Here is a 25351-nt window from a genome sequence, read left to right on the forward strand (position 1 = left end):
GGACTGGATGTATAGTTTATACAAATGGCAGCGGCATTTTACGACTGTGTTGGATGTCAGTCAGCGCCGCTGCTCGTCCAAAAGGATCTGCTGCAATTGTTTTTGTGTGGGTTTTGGGTTTTGTTTTCCATTTTCGGCGGGAGAGAGGGAAGAGGGGGGTTGAAAGACCTCGTAAAAAAACAAGCGGAAAACTATAAAATGGAAAACACACAGACAGAGAGACAGGCATCCAGGCATCCAGGCACCCAGGCTCATAATCGGGCCACGCACAGTAGCTCCTGGGTGTCTCGGGCGGAAGCCTCTTGCAGTTTCCCCAAGCGTGTGCTCGTCTGCTCGTAAAAACAGCAAGCCGCCAATGGATATTCCCAAACACCCCAACCCTCCTTCCACTGACACTATCTAGCCCGCAACACCCCCCTGCCTGCTGCCTCTGGTTTGGGTCATTAAGACGCATTATTGTTTGGATTTAAAATGAGGGAAAAACCACAGCAGGGGGAGGTGGAAAAGCCAGCAATGATTGCCTAGCGACTCTTGGCTGATTACTGGCAGCTGATGGCTTCATTTGGAGAAAATTAAACCGGCGTTTGAATCAAACTTGTGATAGCATTTGACTAAATAAATTGTGAATAAATGTATGAATGCATTGCATCGGATTGGCATTTTCTACTTTGAAGAAACACGAAAGGAGTCATTTATCTACTACTTTTGAAATAAATCAACCTGTCATGGCTATAGCATTCAAATGAAGAGTAAAAATTGTATTACAGAGCTTTAAATCAATGCTAGCCGAATTGTAATACCGCTATTCAAATCGCATAGCGAACAGATCTCAATTAATTTGTGTGATTTTCTGCTCTTACTCTCTCCCACTTCTTAAGTAATTATAACCGAATATAAAACTGCAGGAAATCCGTTCAAATTCAAATTATTTTGGCGCGCATCGTCTGCTGCACGGCAATACTGCCCAATACAAGTAAAAAAATACTGGTTCGCACGCACACATGCAGACTGCACCCAGTATTCCACAGGAACATTCTCTCTATTTTTCTCTCTTCTCTCGGGTCTTGGCCTCCAAGGTATGTTAAGCAAAGGGGGTGAATTTTACTTGCATGCGTTGAATTTTCTGGGCCGTTTTGCCTGTTGTCCACACCTTTTTTCTTCTCGTTTTTTGTTGCCGAGCAACATTTGTAATCACCAGCAACATTTGAAGGCGGGCGGATTTGAAAGAATGGCCTTGCCGCACGAATGTATCTCACACGGCAACCAGTTTTTCCATTTCCACGACAGTCGACGCAAGCAGTTCGTTCGGTTGTTCCGTGTTCCCTTGCGTCCGAATATCTCGAAAACTCCCCCCATTTCGGGGAGCGGGCAGCAGGCAAAATCACCCACCAAAAGCCGGTTCATTTCGAGTTTCGAGCCCAATGCCAAGGATGCAGCAGATGGACAGTATTCCTCCAGTAGTATCTTTGGGATACAAATTAAGTTGATTCGTTGCGCTCTGTTCGGATCGGTTCGCATCAACATCGGTTCTCTGGGTAATTGAACTCCACCGTCACCGTCACCGTCACCGTCACCGTCACCGTCACCGTCACTTCAGCGCCCGGTCCCGGTCCGTATCTACTACTCTCGGTCGTCTTGCAGTGCATTTTGTGTATCTAGATACCTTTGTCGGCGTATCGGCGTATCCGTAAACTGTTACTGCACCTCTTACTGTCGCTCTGCCCCGGTCGCTTGTCCCTTGTCGCTTGTCGCTTGTCAATCTAGGCACTGATAAAAAAGCAGTAACCACGAAACATAAACCAACAACGCAGCTACGCTACAGACAACAGACTACCGACAGCAAGTGTCCCGTATCTCTTTGAGGCCCCCGAGTTGTCTCCGTGTGCTCGTTGATAAATGCATTTCATGCGTTCCAGCTATGTAAATAGCAATTTAATTTGAGTGTCCACAGTAAATATCGAAAAACCGACCCGACACATACACAGCTCCTCCGAATCCGGGACCCAGGGACCAAGGAGCCCGTCGAAAAGGCCATTCAGCAATTGGACTCGACGTCTGCACTCGTCTGGCAGCCAAATATTGAATATTTACAGATGCTTTGAGTGGATATTCGAGTGCCTGGCACTTACTTGGCAGCAGCTCTCCCCGACCAGGCTCTGAGCCGATGGATAGTCGCCTGACTATATCAACGGATTGTCAGCACATAATACCCTTCAATCCGATTCGTGAGTGTCCTCCCGCGTGATTCGAGTGTGTGTGTGTGATTGCGAGGCTTTATCCCCGCTAATTGGGCAGAGAAAGACCGAAAGAGAGACAGAGAAAGAGAGAGAGAGAGAGCGATAAAGGAGTACAAACTATGGATATGGATGTGATGATGATCTCGATGTGCATCCTGGCGAGCACCTTGATGGGTAAGGAATCAATCATTGAATGGGATGGGATGGAATCATGGGTGATCCGTGAGAAATCTAATCAATATTTAATTGAAATTGAAATTCTTATCAATGTTGTTTTGATGTTCGGAGCTTGAGAAATTGCATTAACCGACTTCAAAGAACTTCAAAGGATTCATGTCCATTCACATCTTGCTACGTAGCTGGATACATCCACATCTGCCGTCGTCTATGTGGGTGGCCGCCTGGGTGCCTGGGTAACCATGGTCCCTGTCGGGCCTTTGTATCTGCATACAATTGAGTTCTGAATAGCGGCAGCAGCGTGCAAAATGACTCAATTAGAAGCCGGACAGAAGCAGGAGTCTTTCATGTTCAAGGCAGCGGGAGAGGTAGCCGATGGAATGATTATGAGACCCAAAATGAAGTCCTTAGGCAAACAGGACGGCAGCCGGCAAAGGACATGTCATGACAGGCAGGCACAGGCAGTCGGACAAGGATCTGTGCATGGCCACTCGAAGTGGGACAGGCAATGCCGAAATTTCAGCTAATCAAATATAGTTTAGGGCAAGGATCATACGCGATCTCAAGAGGCTCACAGCACATACACAAACACTTATGCCAGCTGAGGTCCTTGGAGGCGACTGCTGCGTTTGTGTGTGTGTGTGTGGCAGGATAGAGCCAGCAACTGCTGACGGCTGACGGTTAAGTAGCACAAAGGCAAACAGCCGCAAACAAAGGGCGTCCCCCCGTCCAGACGACAGACAGGAAAGGAGAGGGCGAAAGGGCGAGAGTGAGGCACATAGAGAGAGAGAGAGAGAGAGAGAGAGGCCTTGCCATATTTCAAAATCTGTGCAACGAACGCCACGCCACAGAGGTCCATTATTTGTATGGCAAATAATATGCCATGGCTGTCCTGTCTCTCCGTCTGCACCGTGGGCCAGTGTGTGTGTGAGTTCCTTTTGTGTGGCAGTCATAATTTGTTATTCAAGCATGCAAAATGCTGCATGCAACATGCCCAGCCGGGCCGCACCACGGCAGGGCAGGACAGAGCAGCTGTGTGGCAACTACAACTCAGCTTTCCTGCCTCTCTATGCCACTCCACTCCTCTCCCACTGCGGCCTGTCTGCTTCATCCTGAGCAATCTTAAAGCCTTCAAGTTGAAAGTTCACTCGAGAGCGCTCTCAGAATTGCAAGAAATTAGGCATTCATTCAGATTCAGACGAATGTTGACGGAGTTCAGGGAGGAAACCCCCGGCAAGCCTGAGAATGATTAGCATTTGTGGAACCTCCGAGACCTGACTTTTTACCAGCGACAAGACCCCATCAAAACGAACATCCTTTCACCCTCAAATCCAGAGCCCCAGATCACAAACTTTTGACGGGTAATTGTCAGTCGCAGTCATTTCCTCCTGCCCGTTTTCATTCCCATGTTGACTTGCAGTTTCTGCCCTGGATAAAGGTTTTTCCAGACAAAATGCCACAGATTCCAGACAACAGAGTGACAGTTCAGTTTCTTTTCTCCATCTATCTCTAGCCTTAATCGATCCCCCACCCCCCCAATGAAATCAAATCAAAACGCCGCCCATGGGGAGTGCGGAGTGCGGAGTGCCTGATGCCCGATGCCTGATGCTGGGGCAAGTTCAAGTGGATGCCACAGTGGGACTCCAGATTATTACAACAATATTTCGCATTCATTGTGCTTAATCGACAAATGTTGCCGCACAATTTGTGGCAGTTGAATGTGTGCGTGTATCTCGAACTGATTCGGAATCGAAATCTGAATACGAATCCGAATCCGAGGCAGAAGATGTTGATACTGACGAGCAGCAGGCCTCAGCAGTGGGTCTGGGAATGCTGCTGACTTGCTGATTTCGGTTATTTGAGCCAAACAAACGAACTAATTATCACACACACACAGAGGGGGACGGAAGGGACGGAAGGAGACGGCGATGGAGACGGAGACGGAGAAAGGCAGCTACTATATAGACAGATCAAGATGGGCAGTCGCTGGGCAGATGGACTGCCCGCTGCTCTGGCCTTGCCTGTCCCTGTGCACTGGGAGAAAAAAGGATTGAGTCCCGGGCAGGTAAAAGCCCTTCTATGCAATAAAACAGGGGATTGATTGCCATTATCTTCCAACAACCACTAGTTTTTAAGATTTCTGCCTTACTTCTAGCCTCACTTTTGCTCTCAGTGTAGCCTCTTGGTCTCTGTTTGCAGCATCAACACTTTTTTCTGGCTGCTTCCAGCTCCCTCTTCCCCTCACGCATCGGGCCCACGTCAGCGCAATCAACGCCGGAGCCAAACGGGGCGCATATTTCTTTAATCGACGCCCAGTAACTGCCCCGAGATGGGGCAGCCTGCGACTGGGGGGGCACGAGGGGGGAGCTTGCCAACTTGTTTTCTGCACAGCAAATTAAATCGATGCGACTCGCACGCACAGAGGGACCAGAAGACCAGGGGCAGGGCCAGACTCCCATCCCAGCTCCTGCCTGTCCAACTGACTTTACGGTGGGGCTCTCGCTCGCTTGTATCATAGCACGTCGACCGGCTATGTGACTGGCATCTGAATACCACTGCGCTGCGACTGTGCCCCAAACAGCAACAGAAACTCGACTCGACTCGACTGCCTTGCCTTGCGTTGCCTTTAATGATGTTGTTGCTGGTGTGGTTCTGTGTCTGCTTATTGATTCCTTGTCGTAGTCGTGGTCGTGGTTCTCGGTCTCGCTCTCGGTCTGGGTCCTGCTCGTGGCCCCCACAATCTGAGGTGTTGCCTCAAATTGCTCCAATTAGTGGCCAAATATAATGGTTGCCGTTTTGTAGTTCTCCTCGTGGTGTAATCAAGAATAATTACTTTCGAATTGCATGGCTTTTACTCGATGGATGCGATGCGGTTCAAAATAAACTGCAACTCCGCTCCGGCTTCAGGTGCTGTGGTGGCGCCTCCCCAAAAGTTGTGGCCGCATAAGCCCAACTTTTATGCACATACTCGTATGAATTGCTGCATTTCATTTCTGGCTCATTAAGTAATCCCATTAACAATTAAACGTGTTTTCTGGCCCCGTAGCACCGCAGGATAATTCCCATAAACTGCACTCGCGGATGTTGATTCAATATACGAATAAATAACGAGTAAATTGCATTCACCCAGAGAGAAAGAATATTCTATACAAAAACAAATTAAAATATAAAAAAATACACATAATAAAATGAAAAAAAGCATATTTTCCCTTTGTGCATTCATAGCACGAGTTTTTTTGTTTAAAAGAGCCTCTCGCCCGGCTTTTAATTATGTTGGCTCTGAAAACGTTTTTGCTTATTTTATTTTCCCCCATTTATACATTGTAATTTTAGTAGAGAGCACGCAACGATGCAGGGACCTTTGCTATAGGGTATGGGATATGAAATACCCTGTTTCCAAAGGGGTATCCTGGCTAGCATCAGATACAATCTAGCTCTTGCTCTAAAGAGTATAGGATAGAGCTAACCGGAGACAGGAATTTTTGGGAATCATTCTGGCTTCTTGTCAGTTGTCGGAAGACTTTTAGGTACCCTTTGGTATATTTTTTGAGGACTATCGAAAGCTATTTAAATATTTATCCTACCTTCTTCTGATAGATGATAAATAATTTGGTAGAGTATTGTATCCTTCGGAGGTTTCATGTGAAATTTCTTTTCCCCTTTCAGTGTTCTTTTTTTTGCTCAACATAATTACATTTAACCTAAACACCGTAATTTGTGCAGCTTAAGCGCATTTAATTTGTTAAACCAATTAAATGCAATTATATTAGTGCATTTTTTTGGCAACACTCTTTAATCATAAATATTATGTGAAGGGGTTTGACTTTTAACTAATTTGAATCCACTTTGTAATCAAATTGCAGCTCCCGGCTGGGCCAGCACATCGGGCTTCCTGCGCGTGCCCCAGAGCCAGTCGATTGTGGAGAACGAGGCCGCTGACTTTGGCTGCGAGGCCACGGATCCCGCCAGCTATTTGCACTACGAATGGCTGCACAATGGTGAGGGCATACCACAAACAGTCCAAACCCATCCATTCGGCTGTACTAATTTGATTCCTATGCCCGTTTCAGGTCGCGAGATTTCGTATGACAAGCGGGTCTATCGAATCGGTTCCCATTTGCATATCGAGGCGGTGCAGCGGGAGGAGGATGTCGGCGATTATGTGTGCATTGCCACCAGTTTGGCCAGCGGCGCCAGAGAGGCCTCGCCACCGGCCAAATTGAGCGTGATATGTGAGTAGTCCTCATTGTCCTGATTGCCTTGCTTTGGGGAACAAGAACAAGAACATCCCATCAAAGAAACTATCAAATTAATTTGATTAATGCTGGGTCTTTAATGGCATTCCGTCCACCACTCCACTGACTGAACCCATCCCATCCCATTCCATCCACTCTTTAGATCTGAGCTAACCACAAGACAGACAAAGGTAAAGAGGCATAAAAACGCAACCGAAGCAACCCGTTCTCGGGCAGCTGATGAAAGATAAAAACCGAACAGCGAACAGCGAACAGCGAAAGTTTTGATGTACATGCGTCAGGCGTCAGGCGTCAGGCGTCAGGGGGCCCTCGCGGCCACAGGAAGTGCACTGCAGTGAGCAGAATGCAGTGCGAGGCAGTGGAGCATGCTACTGGCACCGCTCCCAGAGAAGAAGAACTGGCGGAGGAGCAGGCGGCAGGCAGCCACAGTACTGGTGGCGTGGCGGCCTCATGTGATTGATGTTCATTTAGTTGCATTTGCCTTTAAGCAGAAAAATGCATAAATTTAACAAACAACTCCGCGCTCCGACCCTGTGCGAGGAGTATCTATAGCCTCGCTGCACAGTCCGTGTAAACAAAACGAAAGTTTTTATGCACAATCTGGACTGCATGTGTTCTGGCACTGAGGAGATCTGTGAGATCGTATAGATGGTGGCTGGTGTATGGTGGATGGTAGATCGTATCTGGGAGAGTTCTCCTGTCAGCACTGGCACGGCATTCGAGCGGTGATCAAAGCCACCAACCACCCAGCAGATGCAGAAGTGGACCTGCATCTCCATCCATTCATCCATCTACTCATGCCATCGCATCTATCTATTTATAGTCCTCATCTCAAGTGTTTTTAGCTAATTAATTAACTAATTAATTTGTAGTTTTGGGAGTTGATTTTAATTGCTGCTGCTGTCTGCCGGCTGCTGCTGCAGCCTCTGGCTCCATCTGCTGTTGGCTGTTGGCTGCAGCGGGGTATGGGCGAGGGCTGGAGAGGATATCTTGCCGGTGGATGGTGGCTGGCGCCAGCTGAAACTAAGTGGGTTATGTGATTATCCCCTCCCTCTTCCTCTATCAATCTCATCATTTTCAAGGAGCAGACAAAAACTATTAAAATATGCATTGAATGATGTTGCTGCCTCTGACTCTGCCTTTGCTCCTGGTCCTGGTCCTGGCTATGTTCCTCCTTTTCCTGTGAGGGGCTGCCCCCGGCTGCTTTTGTCTGGCTGTCTTAGCCATCCGCTGGTGCCATCTATCCGCTGGAAATAAAGGTTCAATTAAGCGAAAGAAAAGTGACATTTTCGCTGGCAACATTTAACAGATTCGAGAACAAACAGTGAAACGGAGATGATAATTCCGAACGAATAACTGATGCCCTAGAAGGGTATTATTTATATATAGATTTGGACTTAATAGAAATAAAGTCTCCCTCAATGCAGGGATCGTAAAAAGTCCAAGACCAATGCCTGACAGAGCCACGGCACTAACTGATGACTGAAAGGAATTAAACAGACAGCAAAGCAGCGGCAGCAGCGAACCCGAAAAACAAGTCAGAAACAGTAGCCAGGCCAAGAGCCAGAGCCAGAGCTCGTCCAGACCCCAGCCAGACATCTGCCAGGGCGGGTGGGGGTTGGGGGAGACATTCCAAACATTTGCACAGCCAAAAGGGGTTGTTGGACTCTGCAGCCAGGATACAGCCAGGATAAAGTGTAGTCAGCACGGGCTGGCTGGCCATTGAACAGCTGAGCGGAGAAAGGCTGTAATGTACATGGAAATGAAATGCAACATTAACACGAAACATAAACATAAAATGAGAAATGGCAGCAGCAGCAGCAGCACGGAGTAACAGCAGCAGCAACAATGGCAACCAACCGCCAACAGCCAACAGCCAACAGCAAAGTCATAAAAACCAAACAAAATGCAAAGACACACCATCAGAAGGGGGGCCATGGCGAGTGGCTGTGGCTGGGTGGGTTCGGTGGGTGGAACAGGACAAAAGCAACCCTCGAATCAGCAGAACAACACCCCCATCACGTAGAGGCAGAGTCGCTGGGTTTTGTCTGGATATGGCTGATATTCTCCTGCTCCGCACACAGCACGAGTATCTGTGCGCCAGACCCAAGTTCAAGTTGACTGCAGTTTGGGCGGCGACTGGGGGTGGGGGGAGGGGAGGGACGAGCCGGGCTAGAACCGGATAATTTTCATTTTGTGAATGCCGGAAAAACGCATAAAATTTTACGAGCTCGAGCTCGCAGAGAACATTAAAGGGGACGATGAGGACATGGACGAGGACGAGGACGATGACGGCTTGGCAGACACTGGATGTAGGGCTGGAATAGAAGCAGAAACTGTAGTCAACTTTTTGGCGCGCTCTCCTGTTCTCTCCCTGTCTATCTCTGTCTAATTTTCTGGTTTTTCCGTTTTTTTTTTTTTGTTCTTTTGGAACATTTATTTTACTTTTGGCTTTTCTCTGTTGTTACACGAGTTGATCATTAGCAACTTTTGGCCATTTCACGGGGAAGGAGGGAGAGGAAAGGCATTAGAGGGTAAGCTGGGCACAGGAGCGTAGTCTAGATATTAAAGAGGGAAGTAGGGTTAGGGGACCTCAATGCATCCCACAATCTTGGAATGCCAATAACAGGCGGTTCCAATCCACAGAATTTTGGTGGATCGGTAGGACATAGTACATGTATCTTTAACTCGACTTTATCTAGGATTTCCTAGCTAGATATATATTCGTCATTGAACCCCCTTGGGCCATGCCTCTGCAGGGGGATATATGTAACACCCACGCAGGCAACGTGCGATAATCGAATGTTTAACGTTTTAATTTGAAAACTGTTAGGGGTGGCCACGCAGGGGCGAGTTGGGGGCAGGGCTGTAAGCTGTGTCAGCGACTGGCCAACTTTAATTAAAGATCTGATGATAACGCCCAGAGGAAAGCCCCCCAAAGCTCTCGTAGTCGTACTCACAGACGGTATAGATGGTGCCATAAATTTCCCCACCAAATGGTCGAAGGAAAAGCACAGTCCATGACAAGGAATCGGGTAAACATGAAACTTCATTGATATTGAAATCGAATCATTTGATGAATCAGTAGCAGTCGTCATCCACCAATGGATGGCAAATAGTTGATTTCTTGACTGAATTTTATCTGGATGAATTTTCAGATTGAACTGCTGCGCCAATTTGTGAAATGGGTCAATAACTTGTAAGCCGCTTTGTTCGAAACCAATTGAAGTGCATTCGAGTGGAGTGCTGCCTGCTGGTGGTTGTGGTGGTGCATAAGTCCATTAACGATCCACAATTACTGCCGGCCACTTCACAGTCCCTCGTCCACTTCTATGGGCTCTTGGTTTATGACAGCGCTGAAAACATTTCCACTCGAGCTGGAGCCACAGCTTTAGCCAGCCCCCAGCCCCAGCCCCAGCCCCAGCCCTTGCCCCCAGGGAAATAATCTATTTTTGATTATCAATTAATTATATTTTCATAAAAAAAGCCAACGATAACAAGAAGTGCAGCGAATGCAGGGCGAACCGAACCCTTTTCTGTGGAGGAACTGAGTTCTCAGCTCCTATCTTATCGCCGCTTACATTTTGATGGAATAAGACCCAGTCGGCACACTTATACCGTCTTCGGTGGGAGGCGGCATCGATAACAGTCGATCTGGTCCCCAAAAACCAACTCCGGCGACTGTCAATTTCTATATCTATAGTTCCCCTGCCCCACACCCCATGCCCCACACACCATGCCCCATGCCCCATGCCTTTCGACATTTACTTCCACTCTGTTTACTCGGGCGCGCGTTTATTTCGCGTCTCTTTTTTTATTATGGGTCTCCGCTCTGGCCCTCCGTCTCTGTCCCTCTGCCACATCTCCGGACATTCCAGAGCCATGGCCTGGCATTTGTTTACAGCCTTTTGTGGTTTATGCCTCAGCCAGCGGAAAAAAGTTTAACAAATTTATTTTGTTTTGGAGCCACCACCCGAAGGCGTTGCTTTGCTTCGTTTTTTCTTCGTTCTGTTCTCAGTGTTGTTTTTCTATGTTTACCTCGAGTTGCACGACCAACGTGTGAATGATGGCCGCTTCCACGACAGACAGACAGACAGACAGACAGACAGATTCTCCCCCCGCCTGCCCTCGATTCTGTGATGAGTGTAGGTGTCAAAAGATCTGGGAGTTGCCCCCAAACTCCGTGCTCATGCTCGCTGGAGTCACCGACGCTGCACAGCACATCAGTCTAATGAGACGACGCTCGTTAATTAGCGAGCGGCGTGCAACGGGCCATCTAATTTGAGTTACAGTTAGCCAGGGTCTACGACCCGCATCCCATGCCATGCCATACCATGCCATACCATTCCATCCCAGCCCAGACGGTAGTTAAGATACAGATAGGAATGCAACCCAAGGATATCCAGATTCAGAATGGTTTTAACTGAAAAACAACTTCAAAGCCCCTTTATCCATATTGAAACATTCATCAGATACAATATCTTGTAGATAAAAACATACTCATAACTATTTAAGCCGATTCATCCATCAGTAATGGATGCTATGCTTCTCTCCCAATAAGAAATTTCTTGACATTTCCAGACTCGTATCCGTGCGATAGTTTTGTATCAATAATTCAGCAAAGTTCGTACGAGTATCTGTCACAGATTTCCAGCTTACGTAGCCATTAGATACTTTTGTATTTATCCGTGAGACACTTCACCTGCCACTTTGCCACTCATCCATGCCATCCACTCATTCAGTCATCCATTAGATACTTTCGCTGGTTCGGGTTCGGCTTCGGGTTCGGGCTCTGGTTGGGCTGTCTAAGTGCCAATTAGTTCACTCTACTGTCATTCTAGTCGTAACATATACCAAAAGTTTATGCCACAGGCCGACTGAATGGAATGTTTCCGTCAGTATGTCGTTGATGGGACGTGCCGGTGGTGCCCCACCTCATGCACACATAGAAAACAGAGCAAATACAAACACAGATACACATACGTGCATACATCTCAAACTTTTGACACTTCCACGACGGCGACGGCGACGGCGACGGCGACGGAGATGGAGATGGAGAGGAAGATGGGCCCAGGCTCTGTTTATTGAGTTGTTGCTGTCGCTCTGTATTTGGCTGGGGTGTTGGTTTTGGTGTTGCCATTGCCGAGATTGTTGTTTTTTCTTTCCCTCCAAATAAGTATCTACAAATATTTAGAGGGATTCTTTTCTTCACCGACTCCCACCGTCGGAGGGCAAACAGAGGCAGAGAGTCGGAGCCCAAACAAGATTTATGTGCATATGTAAATTGGTGTTTTCTAACCGCAGTGTCCGCAGTCAGCAGTCAGCAGTCGACAGACCTGGCAAACATTCAGATAGGCCAAAAGAGAAATATCCATAAAACATACATCACACACAGCAAAGGCATGGCTTCCTCCTTCAGCCTCCTGCCTCCTGCCCATCCGTAGATAAAGGAAAATTATGGCAGAAACCGAGGAAGAGCCAAAAAAATACCATTTGAATAAATTATCCAAGAGCTCAAATGAGAACTTTAAGGCGAACAATCTCGCGGCGATTGACAATTATCACGCTGAGATACAAAAGTATCTCGCTCTCTCAATGCCACAATGGAGCCCCAGCGCCATCGCAGGCTGCCCAGGTCCGGAGATATGCGATGGCGAGGCAGAGATACGGCAGGGGACACGGGATGGGACAGTGCCACGGGGCACAAAGGCTACGGTGCTGCGCTGGCATGTCTGCAACATGAGCGACCACGCCCCTTGCGCCTTCAGCTGCCACTAAAACATAAATTAAACCCTAGCATATTTTTCTTTTTTTTTTGCTTTGCATTCAGCCTGTGCTTTTCTTTTCTGCTTTTTGTGCTCTTGCCACAAAACTCTTTTCTCATGCAGCAATTGTTGCAAGTACCGTTTCGCTCCATTCCGCTCCATTCCGCTCCTCAGTCTGCCCCGTCTGCTCTGGCTCCTCTGTCTGAGTGGATGGCTGAAGCAGTGGAGGAGGGGAATATGCTGCCACGTATGAGCATTTACATGCATAAAGGTGCAAGAGTAGACGCGACCCTAGCCAGGTCCCCCGCCCAGCCCCTGCCCCTGCCCCTGCCCCTGCCTCTGACTGACTGACAGTTCAATTTATGCTTCCTCTGCCCCTTTAAGCGGCAGCAACGAACACAAAGATTGCTGGGGCTGAGCGGAGCGTCGTGTTCCGCCCAGAACTGACGATAAAATGCACTTAATGCAGCGAGAAATTCAAAAGGGAAAAAAAAGAAGAGAAACTGAAATTTGCGCAGCCCAGAAAACGCATTAAGGCGAAATGTATCTTCCGGATATACACGTACTATGCATATTTATGAAATGCCAGCCTATTCAAGGCCCAAGGGAAACCCGAATCGCATACTCGTACCATAAATTCAATTATTGATCGTCTGTTTGTGCTTTTGTTTCTGTTTCTGTTTCTTCCAGATCTGGAGTCGGCCAGCGTGCAGCTGCTGGGCAGCAATCGGAACGAGCTGCTGCTCAAGTGCCACGTGGAGGGCGCCTCCGGGGACGAGCCGCTGCAGATCGAGTGGTACCGGGACAGCGCCAGGCTGGCCAGCTGGGGCAACGTCCATTTGGAGGAGCATCGCCTGCTGGTGCGTCAGCCGAGTCCCTCCGACGATGGCCTCTACCGCTGCACTGCCTCGAACGCGGCGGGGCGGGTGATGAGCAAGCAGGGATACGTCTACCAGGCGAACATCAAGTGCCTGCCCCGGCTGCTGAAGAAGAACCAGAAGCTGCCCGAGTCGTGGGGCAAGCAGACCTTCCTGTGCCGCGGCAAGCGGGGCGGATCTGGTGGCCTGGATCAGGCCCTCTCCCCGGCCCCAGAGGATCTGCGCATTGTCCAGGGACCCGCTGGCCAGCTGCTCATCAAGGAGGGCGACTCAGCCGCTCTCAGCTGCCTCTACGAGCTGCCCGCCGAGCTGCAGAACCAGCGCATTCAACTCCGCTGGCGAAAGGATGGCAAGCTGCTGCGGCACGTGGAGCTGGGGGGCGCCATCCCCATACCAGGACACGCTCACGACTCTGGCAAGGATGCGCTGCTGCGCGAAGACGCCCGCCTGGTGCTGCACAAGCAGAACGGCACCCTCAGCTTCGCCAGCATCATTGCCAGCGACGCCGGCCAGTACCAGTGCCAGCTGCAGCTCGAGGGCCATGCGCCCCTCAACTCCTCCCCCGGCCTCCTGGAGGTCATCGAGCAGCTGAAGTTCGTGCCGCAGCCCACATCGAAGAATCTGGAGCTAGACGCAGCCGTGGCCAAGGTGCACTGCAAGGCCCAGGGCACACCGTCGCCGCAGGTGCAATGGCTGAGGGTGAGTAGAGTGCTTTTCATTTCGAGAGCACTCAAACAGGACGAGAGTGTATCCTCACTACGTCTATCCCCCTGTCAATGGCATGTACATATCTGACAAATTGGAAAAACTCGCGCAACGCGTCGCTGAGCAAACATTTCCCCTCCGAATAAACCATTTGATATGCAAAACTCTGTCCAGTCGCACGGGTCCATCTGGCCTAAACACCTATCTCCTCCTCCTGCCGTCGGCTTTCAGCTTTCAGCTGTCGCCAATGGCCAACCAATTTCGGCAACTGTTTGTCTATTTGGGAGACCGAGAGAAAGAGACCCCTTTCAAAAGGAGATTTTTTCATTTGGCCTAAAAAAACGTTGCTTTGCGTTGAGTTCCATCGTGTGTTTTTTGTTGAATTTTTGATGAAAACGCATCGAGCAGGGTTCTGGAAACTGTTTACTAATCGTCGCAACTCGTTTCGAATTGCAGGAAGGCTCGCTGAACAGCTCGCTGCCCGACCAGGTGGAGGTGGACATCAATGGGACGCTCATCTTCCGGAACGTGAGGGCCGAGCATCGGGGCAACTACACGTGCCAGGCCAGGAGCAGCCAGGGCCAGATCAGCGCCACTGTGTCCATCAATGTGGTGGTCACACCCAAGTTCAGTGTGCCCCCCGTGGGACCCATTGAGACCACCGAGCAGGGCACTGTGGTGATGCACTGCCAGGCGATTGGGGATCCCAAGCCCACGATTCAGTGGGACAAGGACCTGAAGTACCTCAGCGAGAACAACACGGACCGGGAGAGGTTCAGCTTCCTGGAGAATGGCACCCTGGAGATACGCAATGTTCAGGTGGAGGACGAGGGCAGCTATGGCTGCACCATCGGCAACAGTGCGGGCCTGAAGCGGGAGGATGTCCAGCTGGTGGTGCGGAGCACCGGCGATGGCTTCGCCCCCGAGGAAACGGGCGGCGATGGCTTCCTGGTCACGCGGGCTGTCCTCATCACGATGACTGTGGCGCTGGCCTACATTGTCCTGGTGGTGGGTCTCATGCTGTGGTGCCGGTATCGTCGCCAGGCGCGGAAGGCCCGCCTCAACGAGCTGAGCATCAAGGAGGCTGGCGGCGACCAGCCGGATGCCTCCGTCACAAACGGCAAGGGCTCGGAACAGGAGCCGTGCCTGTCCAAGCAGCGCAATGGCGCATCGGGCAAGCCCAAGTCCAAGTCCAACGGAGACGCCCAAAAGTCTGACGACACGGCCTGCAGCCAGCAGTCGAGGAGCTCCAAGAAGTCGGTCTACGAGCAGCTCGTCCTGCCCCGGTCGGGTCTGAGCGAGCTCCTGCAGATCGGACGCGGGGAGTTCGGAGACGTGTTCGTGGGCAAGCTGAAGGCCTCCCTGGTGGCGGCCAGTGCTCAGTCGGACAAGGATGCGGACACGGAGAAGCAGCACAGCAACAGCGAGAACGGGAGTGGGGGCAGCGGCAGCGGCAGCGGCAGCACCACCCTCAGCACTCTCAACGAGAAGCGGCGCTCCAAGACCTCCATGGACGACATCGAGGAGATCAAGGAGGAGGAGCCAGAGCAGTCGGCTCTCGAGCAACTGGTCCTGGTCAAGGCCCTGAACAAAGTGAAGGACGAGCAGGCGTGCCAGGAGTTCCGTCGCCAGCTGGATCTGCTGCGCGGCATCTCCCACAAGGGAGTCGTCCGCCTGTTTGGCCTCTGCCGGGAGAAGGATCCGCACTACATGGTCCTGGAGTACACCGACTGGGGCGACCTCAAGCAGTTCCTGCTGGCCACCGCCGGCAAGGTGAACACAGCCACGGCCACCTCCTCGCCGCCGGCCCTTACCACCAGCCAAGTGCTGGCCGTGGCCTATCAGATTGCACGCGGCATGGATGCCATCTACCGCTCACGCTGCACGCACAGGTAAGTGGAGTCAGAGGGTCTCTCCTTCCATCCTCTCTGAGCTTCACCTTCTCCACAGGGATCTGGCCACTCGCAACTGTGTCATCTCCAGCGAGTTCGTAGTGAAGGTCTCCTATCCGGCCCTGTGCAAGGACAAGTACAGTCGAGAGTACCACAAGCACCGGAACACGCTGCTTCCGGTGCGCTGGCTGGCGCCCGAATGCATCCAGGAGGACGAGTACACCACCAAGAGCGACATCTTTGCCTACGGCGTGCTGGTGTGGGAGCTCTTCAATCAGGCCACCAAGCTGCCCCACGAGGAGCTCACCAGCGAGCAGGTCATCCAGCGGTCGCAGGCCGGCACCTTGGAGTGGACGGTGGCCGAGGCCACGCCCGACAGCCTCAAGGAGATATTGGTGAGTGTTGCAGCAAATGAATCCATAGTCCCGACGGGCTAATTAACTCCGTTGTGCCCCTTGCAGCTATCCTGCTGGCTGGCCAATCCCAAGGAGCGACCGTCCTTCAGTCAACTGGGATCCGCCCTGAGCAAGGCCATGCAAAGTGTAGCCGAGAAGTGAGGAGGCCCAGACTGATTGAGCAAATGCCAAAAAGTAATTTCTAGATTTATGGTTTTCCCCGCCTCCCCCACCCTAAGTATCTCCCCCACAAGTATTTCCTTCTCCAGGCTAAACATTAGGTTCTAAGCGCCTGTTCAACATGCGTACTATATATGGACACGTTTTAACTGTACAAACATATGATATACATATACCTACACCATTACACCCTACGTAACACACACCCACACCCACACACACACAGACACATATGCATATTATATTGTTCGATTACGAGTACTTACGATATGAATTAATAACGATGAAAGTATTGCATTTGCGTGGTAAAATGTATATAGAAACAGCCACAAAATATTTGCATTTAGACCAGTTGAAGCATTTCTAGGATTAGGAGAGCATTTTTAACCATCACATCACCATCAGCATTTTACTATAGAGAATATACATACGAGTACGAGTCTATTACAAAGAAGAAATAATCTGATACGAGTATCGCAGATTTTCAAAGGTTTTTCAAATGCCGAAAGGAAAGGAAAACTAAGCCAAATTTTAATTTAGTTTTAGCATTGGAAAACGCATCCATTTTTTAAATATAGTATATGTATGTATTTATAGCTATATAAGGAACACACACAACCACACACACACTTACAGCTAGTATTTTAAGCTTTGATGCATGTTTAAAAAACATTTAAATAAACACGAATAAATAAATTTAACCGAAATAAAAGCAAAGCCCCTCTGAATTATTTAAAGAAAAATCTACTTCGTGTGGGGTCCAGGGCGTCCTTTCATAGGCATTTCATTTTGGACCGGGCAAATTTGTTAAGGGTCCTTTGGGCCTGCGAGTAGGGGTCCTTGGCTCATTCACACTTCACTTGATTTGAAAAATGAGCGCCTATTGAATGCCCGGATTGAGAGCCGGCTCTGACTTGGCTTTTTTTCGCTCCCCCCCGCCCCAAAAACGATTGACAAACAAACACGGCAATAAACCGTAAAGTTGCCTTGGCTTATTGGGGCTTTAAGTTGGCCCAGGCCCACTCTCTCTCCCCTCTCTCTCACTCTCTCTCTGGGTAGCGCGCCTACGTTGCCAAAAAGTTTTCTCGTGCGAAAACTTTTTCCAGGCCGAGATCCAGGCCAAAAACGAAGCAATATTTGCATTTGAATCGGCAACAGCAAAAGCAAGAAAAATACAGCACCATTCCAGAGTGAGTTGGCCTTTTCCTTTTGGCAGGACCAGTGGATGGGCTGCTTAGCTTTTCCTGGCACGTACGAATATCTGCCTGTCATGAATAGCAAATGCCTCCACCGAAAAAGGTTGATTGAACAGTTGTCAGCCAGGAAGTGCGGCAGGCAGAATTCGGAGCGTAAAGAGTTGGCCAGAATGAGGCCGGTGATGAGGGAATACCCTACAGGAGAGGAGACATATGTATGCTCCGATTCCCTGCTCTCCTCCAACCGAACTCCCTCCCGGAACCTATCCAATATTCAACTATTACAAATATTAACAAATCTACCTATGTACATATGTCACTGGATAGACAAATACTGATTCGACTCGAATGCAAATGCATTTGCTAGCTCTCTGGCTAAAAGGCCGGCCACACATGGCGTATGCGCAATATTTGCAGCAGCATTTCGTAATGGAAAACCGCGACAGCTGTGGTGCTGCTGTGCTGCAACAAAAGAAATGCCTAAACTACTGTTGCCGCTGCTGCCGGGCAGGGGAAGAAACATAAAAATGCCATTTCACATGGCTTTCAATTTATTAATATTTTATGCAGCCAAGCGTAGCCCTGTGTGGCACAAAAAGTGGGCAAAATGGCTGTGCTTTGGCAATTCAAGCGTAAAATGTGCATTACTCATACGCCGCACACCAAGGCGGGGGATGCCCGAGTCCCCACTGACCTATACCACCTGGTTATGCCGTTTACCTGGCGGCGCATAAATTGCACATGACATTACCCATACGCACCAATGGCCGGGCCTGACAAGGCACAAAATAAATTTCGCAGAAAATTTGACTTTTGTTTCCATGATACCTCCACCCCCCGCAGGCGGTTCCAACCCAAACCGCAGATTGATGGTACACCCGTCCCTCCGCATCAGCGAAGTCGCCTCATTATGGAGTCGCCGAAAACATATTTTCGCATTCATCACGGGCCAAAGTTTACGAAACCCGAGAATGGGAAAACAGCCTGGCATCCTGGCATCCTGGCACATAATTGAAGCACATCGCAGACTCGTTTATTACTCAGCTCAGCCATCTCTCCGGCCATCATACATATGCACATATACATGCCCGGTGTATGGTGTACTGTGCGGAGTTTTATAGGTCTGCTCTGGTTTTTATGGCAGCCCAGCCAGCCTCGTTCTGCGAAATATTCGCACAATTAGCGAGAGGGAAAGTTTGAATTGTGTTTTTGGGCCAAGCTGAATATGAGCCGTCATCTCCCAAAAGGGGTAGGAAATAGCAGTGAATGAACACCCAATTATACAGCCACCCCAAAAGCAAGACTGGAATTCCACTCTCCATCCTGCCGCTGGCTTAATTATTTCAAGCACAAAAAAGCACAGAGGTAGCAGTGAAAGCGTGCAAATTAAATAATAATTTAATGGGAAAATCCCCCCATTTATGGTCTGTTTTCACCGCGCAGGTGTAGTCCCATCCATCGGGGCAGTATTTGACCCGTGGAGTGCAACCGCTAACTGTCTAAGACTTAATTCGCCGACAGATCTGTGCAGTAGCCCGATCAGATCTCTCAAAAAATGAGGCAGGCTAACCCCGTGCAGACTTGAATAGAAGTGTGTTCCACATCGAACTTTTAGACTCACCTTTGAAGGAAGTCTCCCCATAGGGTTTCCAAAGACCCCAGTCAAGGAATGGAATCTTCATCTGCAGAGACTCTAGATATATTTGTAAAACTGTCCGGCTATAGGGTTGTAAAAATAAACGTACATTTTGGTATATTTGTAAGAGTCAAACGGTACATATATTTGATCACACTGATCCTTCGAAAGGTAAGCCTGGATGCACCCACACCGTTACCATCTTCCAACCGAAATTGAAACGTAAAACACATCACCGAATCCCGAACTGAAGGGTGTCGTGTCGTGTTTGAAAAAGGGGTGGAACATGCATTAAACAAACAGCTGAGCCTTTTGTGTTGACTCATTAACGCACAGACTGGCGGTGGGCGGAGAGGAGAGGGAAAATTGCGAAGGAAAGCTAGCGAAACAACAGAAATGAAACATCAGGCAGGAGCATGAGCAGGAGCAGGAGCTTCTCTTGTTCCGTGTCCCTCCTCCACTCGTCCCGCTTCAAGTGAAATAAATACCCCAAAGTCATAAAAACCAAACAAACAACAACAACAATGTACAGAAGAACTAGCGACGGGCGCGTGACACGAGAATCGCTGACACACAACACGCTTCGCCAGCCAAAGTGGGGCTGCTTCGCTATGCGAACTGGCACTGTCTGAAGACTCCCATCTCTACCGGAGTTGCCATTGCCACCCCTCCCCAGGACAGAGGCCACGTCTGGCAGGCAGGCAGGCAGGCAGGCAGGCAGGCAGGCGACACGACGACACTCGACTTGACTCGACTCGACTCGAATGCCATCGTGTTGGAGCCGGGAGCTGGAAACCCCGGCTCATTGTGGAGTAACAATTTTCATTTTCAACGCCAAACGCCAAGCGCAGGGCGCAAAAAACGCATAAAATTTTACGAGCCGAGCTAAGCAAGAGGGAAGGAGAGAGGGAGAGAGGGACAACACAGAAAGGAAAGCGATATAGCAATAGGCGGGGAGGAGAGGAGAGTGCGAATGCGAGTGCGAGTGCGAGAGTGAATCCTGGTCCGGGTTGGTTACGAGTCCCTCGGTAAAAGTTTAGCTTTCGTGTTGGCCATAAAATGCCTGACAGGGCTTAGGAATGCAGTTGATTTGGAATGGAGTCTGGCGAGAAACTCTTACGCTTCAATGGAGTTGGCAGCCAGCCCTTTGGGGAAAAGTCCTCAGATCCGATCCACAGAGTCCATTTGGGGGATTTGCGGCCGTTTCTGCGACTGCTGGGGCAAGGGTTACTCCGAGAGCGAAAGAGAGCGCGAGTGCGAATTGTGTTCAGGTGATGTTTTGGTCTTTATCGTCGCTCTCGTCGTTTATTGACTCGCTTTGCATTTAGCTTGTGCCAAAAGCTTCCGAAGCTTCCTTTTATAGCCATAACGGTTAAGCGGCATTAGCTACCGCTACCACTCCCACTCCCGCTCCTTTGTTATGCCAGAACGAGATTGCAGCAGTGACAAAATTAGCGGTAAATGAGCAAGGTTAGTGGGCTGAGACTATGAAACAGAGAGAGGTAGGAGAACAGTGGGCGGAGGAGCAGGAAGTAGGCTCTGAGAAAATGCCAGTGGCAGGAGAGAAACTTTTCTTTTCCACGGGGCATTTAAGTTCAATTGGGTAATTTGGGAGGTGGTCGGCACCAAGGGGGAAGGGGCAGATATGGGCTGTCATTTGCAAAACTGTAAACCGTGTAACGAGACATCCTCTGAGAATTCCTTTAAAAATACTTCAAATACCTTTAAAAATTGACTAATTAACACTTTACCGCCCTCGGAGAGACAAGCGAGAGCCACAGAGGCCAAAGGAGGAAAAATAGGGTACGCTACTTAACCCATTACTGATTTATTCATAATGTTTGATTAGCCACTGAATCATTTCTTACAGCCCCCTACAACGTTTGGCCACAGCATTAAACGGATTTCGGCCCCTTAGCCTTGAATAAATATTCCCAGAAAACGTTAAGCTTTAACTACAGCAAAAGGTTAAGAGAAAGAGAAAGAGAGTGTACATAGTGGGAGAGAACGTCTAGCAGAAGGGCAAACAAAAAGTAACTGTAAAATTTAGCGCTATGTCAACACATTCCAACAGGCAGAGCGGAACCCAGGGACACTGCCTCACTCTCTCTCCGCTCCCTCCCACCACTTCAACGGAAAGAGCAACCATGTGCAAGTCCCGGACCCGAGGACAATGCAACTCAAGTGTTCAGCCAGCTAGCAAGGAGTGATTAAAAGAGGTGAGGCCTTGTTCCGCCTTTGGACATTCCTTACAGAGGACACACTACTGGAAAAAGAATTAAACAAACACTTCTTTGTATAGTTCTATAACGACATGGATGTTGTAGACCCTTGATCAAATTGCCACCTTTTAAAAATACACCCTGGCAGAAAGGGAGCGCACTCCCATATGATTGCGAGCAGCCAAAGGAAGACCTTAATAAGTAGCCTCAACATATATGTAGTTCTTCCAATCCCAGCTTCCCCCTTTGAGCAGCAGACAGAAGACATTCGTCCACTCTACCCACCCGCCGCACATCCGTGCAGCAGAGAACTTTCTCTTGTACGCTGGTAGCAGCCGCATACAAATTATTTTGACCAAAAGTTTAACTCAACTGCAAAGAATTTTAAAAAGTTTCACGCCATCGCATCTCTGCCTCTCCATTAGGCAGAAATTGTCTTGGGAAGGGAGGGAGCTGATAAATTAAGACGCTGGAGCCACAAATCATTGAATTGAACCGCAGTGCGACAGGGACCGAGACTGAGACTGGCGGGACGGAGACAGCCCCAGGCTCAGCTGCTGCTTCAATTCAATCTGCCATCGATTTGCCCCCAAAGGCGACACATGTGGCAAAGCACGGCTCCTCCCAGCTACCAGCTCCCTACTCTCCTACGTTTCTCTTTTTCCTTATTTGTGCACCCTTACAAAGAGTACAAAGGGTATTATTATTTTCATATCTCAGACTTAATAAATCATATATGTAGCTGGATTAGGAACTGGTAGGAGCTCATCGAAATATGCATCTCAATCAGAACGGAAGATGGACCTGGAAGGGTATCTAAAGCCTCGGCCCCATCTCTTCGGTTTTGTTTGTAATAAAATTTCTGGGAACTTTCTTGTTGCGGCTCGGCTGCTTCTTGTCCTGAATTTTAATAAACTTTTGACTGGAGGCCGCGTAGGGACTGGGACTAGGGCTAAAGGGTTTTTTTTTTTTTTTTGGCGACAACCCACACGATCTTGGTCGAGTGAAAAGTTGTCAGCTTAAGCATTTTTATCAATAAGAAAAATACTTTTCCCGTAGCTCCTTCCCCCCAAAAAAAAACTTGCGTCTTGGAAACTTGTTTTATAATCCTCTTTAGTCCTGCCCTGGCCTGGCACTTGCATTTACTTGGCAATTACTTCAAGTCCTGATTTAATTGAATGCAAATGCAGAAACAGCAACTGAAATAGGTCCTCCGCATCCCCAGGGATTTGGTGGAGGAGGAGCTGCTGGCGCTGTCGAGACGCTCCAGCAGCAGCAGCCATATTTTATGCAACAGCAACACAAAACTGCAACTGAGATGGCAGCTGAGGAGCAGCAGACCCCCAAACCACCAATCCCAGTGTGCTTGTGGGGTGCCATGCCCTGTCTGTGTGTCTGTTTTCTGGTTCTCAAGTTGCATAATTTTGTTTTCCTTTCAGAGCAGGGGCCCGCGCCCCACGTTGGCTCCGACTCAGGTCCTGGCCCATTCGTGAGCACCTTCTTGGCTGCATTCATACTTTTTCACACCCTTTAGGATTCCTTCGAGCATGGCATGTGAGTGCACTGAAAGAAACCCCTTGACTTTAACAAAATATATGGACATTTAGGAAAAACTGGTGCGTTACTTTAATCGGATGATAGATTATAGATATAAAAGGATCGATGGATCACCAAGGGTATCAAGAGTCAGCCTTCCATTGTGGCTTTTCTGCAAGTGTGGGTGTGTCTGCTCGTGAAAGCAGTTCAAGAGGCTGCTCGACAGGAGCTGCCAACTGCCAGCTCGGAGTTGCTCCTGTTACCATTTGCCCTGATGAATGGGGGATACGGTGTACTTACTACGGCTTCTGTTCCTCATTTCATGTGGCGAGCATTTTGCCATCTCTTCATCTGCATCTGAATCTGAATCTGACTTCTGCACATGCACATGCTTTTTTAAAGCAATTTAAATTAACAGCAATGGCGACATCCTCCTGCAGCAGAATGGGCCTGGAGAGTCCCTGTGTGCGGACTGGATGGGATGTTGGGTGTGTGTGAGTGTGTTTGCTCATGCCTCGCGGGATTTGGTGGCTTGGAAGGGGGAACAGGAGACTGCGAACCCGGGGACGACATGCAATTGGAATGCAATTTGTTATGGGAAGTTAAGTCTCCACTTGTCAGTTAAGTTTACGCTTGGCTGTTTGCCCGTTGTCGTCCTCGCAGGTTGCCATCCAGCTATGTGTGCTTGCCCCTGGATCGTGGCACTTGGCTTTTGTACACCTACTCCCTACTCCCTACTCCCTCCTCCACGCTGGCTGTCTGCACCCTATACTCCCCACAGGACAATTAAAAAATAATTAAAGTATTTAAATATTTAAATTAATTTGTGTTGTCCAAAATGCCTTTTGTAATTGGTCTGGAACACGTTGTCCGTCGTAGCCGCAGAGCGAATGAGTGAGTAATGTTTGGTGGAAGCTGTCTCAGCTCCTTCCCCCTTCCCCCATATATTTCCCTTCCCCCTTTGATAATGCCCAACTCGGAAAACAATTCGAAACTAACAAACCAAGTAAACACCACCAAAAGCAACAACAAGCGGGAATCATCCAAACGCAGAGCACGCAACTTTTTACTGCTGGCGCCAGTTCCGGCACCCACTCCGCCTTCAGTTGGGACTTTATAGCCGTTTACTTTGACATATCGCAGCGGACTTAACCGGGCCCGTCCCGTCTAATGGAGCTGAAGCCGCTCCAGCAGAGGCGGCACTCGTGCTCCTACTCGTACAGCACGGAGACGCCTCAAATTATGCTACACATAAGCGGTAGAGTCCCGAAACGGACTCCACTCGGCAAATCAGACGATTTACATGCAGGCAAAATGTTGATTAGAAAATTAATTAAGGTTTTTACGATGGCAACCGAGGCAACCGGGCCGAGTCCGGGCTTTCGAGCTCAACAAAAACTTTCGCTCCGGCGAATTTACGACATTTTTATGACGGCCTGCCATGCGAACGGGGGAGGAGAGAGCCGGAGGCTCGTAAAAAAAGTGCGTAAAACTTTCTGTCAGTGGCAGGAGCTGGGAACAACCGGAGCAGGACCTGGAGCAGCTGATAAAGAGCCACCAGCCTTCTGTCAAGCCATTGAATGCTCCTCCTGCCGCTTCTGCTCCTGTTCCTGCTCCTGCTCCTGGCACTTGGGCGCATATGCAGATGAGTTTTGGCCATAAAACCTCCAAGGAAATTTCGCTCAATAAATAAATTGCGCGCTGAATGTGTGAAGCCTTTCAATCCTTTCGTTTCCCCTTTTTTTGTGTGGGCGTCGACACGCCCAAAATTTAATGGAATGAAAGCCACGAAACATGAGAGGTTCTAACAAAGATCTGCCTAGTTTGGCAGATCCTCGAGAGAGCAACCCCCGTGGTACAGTTGAATGCAACATCGATAGCAGAAAAAGTTCCAGCGCCAAGGGGGAGGAAGCACAATGACCGGGGAACTTGACGAAATCATTATTTCGCCTCGACATTTATTGATGCCATAAACTTGAGGATTTATGCGTTCTGGCAGCCCGCTCCTTCCACAGCACACCCCCTTTTTGGGCGAGAATGCATTCGAAACGGGGGAAACCGCACAACAGCCAAAAACCCACCCGTTCAGGAGGACATTGATACCCCCCGGCACAGGGAATCGTCCTGGCTACGTGGCCATGTCAAATTTTAGTTCGTATTTTGGCATATTGCAGCACAGTGGGACGCAGTGGGACACAATGGGACGCAGCAGGAACGAAGTCAAATAACCCATCAAGCCAGAGGGTGGAAGGGAGGGAGGAGTGGTTCCCCGATAA

The 25351-nt window shown here is 49.3% G+C and overlaps 1 protein-coding gene across 1 annotated transcript; it reads left to right on the forward strand.

The window, feature by feature from the left end:
- Window positions 1-1464: 1464 nt before the first annotated feature.
- On the forward strand, window positions 1465-16892 carry LOC6589898 (tyrosine-protein kinase-like otk). The gene is made up of 7 exons (XM_002016346.2): window positions 1465-2411; window positions 6278-6412; window positions 6485-6646; window positions 13126-14012; window positions 14475-15910; window positions 15969-16305; window positions 16372-16892. The coding sequence occupies exons 1-7, from the start codon at window positions 2357-2359 to the stop codon at window positions 16465-16467; spliced, it is 3108 nt and encodes a 1035-aa protein (XP_002016382.1). The 5' UTR covers window positions 1465-2356; the 3' UTR covers window positions 16468-16892.
- The last annotated feature ends 8459 nt before the right edge of the window (window positions 16893-25351 follow it).

Source organism: Drosophila persimilis, unplaced genomic scaffold (genome assembly GCF_003286085.1).
Source record: "Drosophila persimilis strain 14011-0111.01,24,50 unplaced genomic scaffold, DperRS2 tig00000002-arrow-pilon, whole genome shotgun sequence".
Taxonomy (NCBI): Eukaryota; Metazoa; Arthropoda; class Insecta; order Diptera; family Drosophilidae; genus Drosophila; species Drosophila persimilis.

Excerpts from the sequence above, each read along its gene's own strand:
- LOC6589898 (XM_002016346.2), top strand. The coding sequence starts at position 2,357 with ATGGATATGGATGTGATGATGATCTCGATGTGCATCCTGGCGAGCACC. Across the intron at positions 2,412-6,277 it reads CCTGGCGAGCACCTTGATGG|CTCCCGGCTGGGCCAGCACA; the intron begins GTAAGGAATCAA and ends ATCAAATTGCAG. Across the intron at positions 16,306-16,371 it reads ACAGCCTCAAGGAGATATTG|CTATCCTGCTGGCTGGCCAA; the intron begins GTGAGTGTTGCA and ends TGCCCCTTGCAG.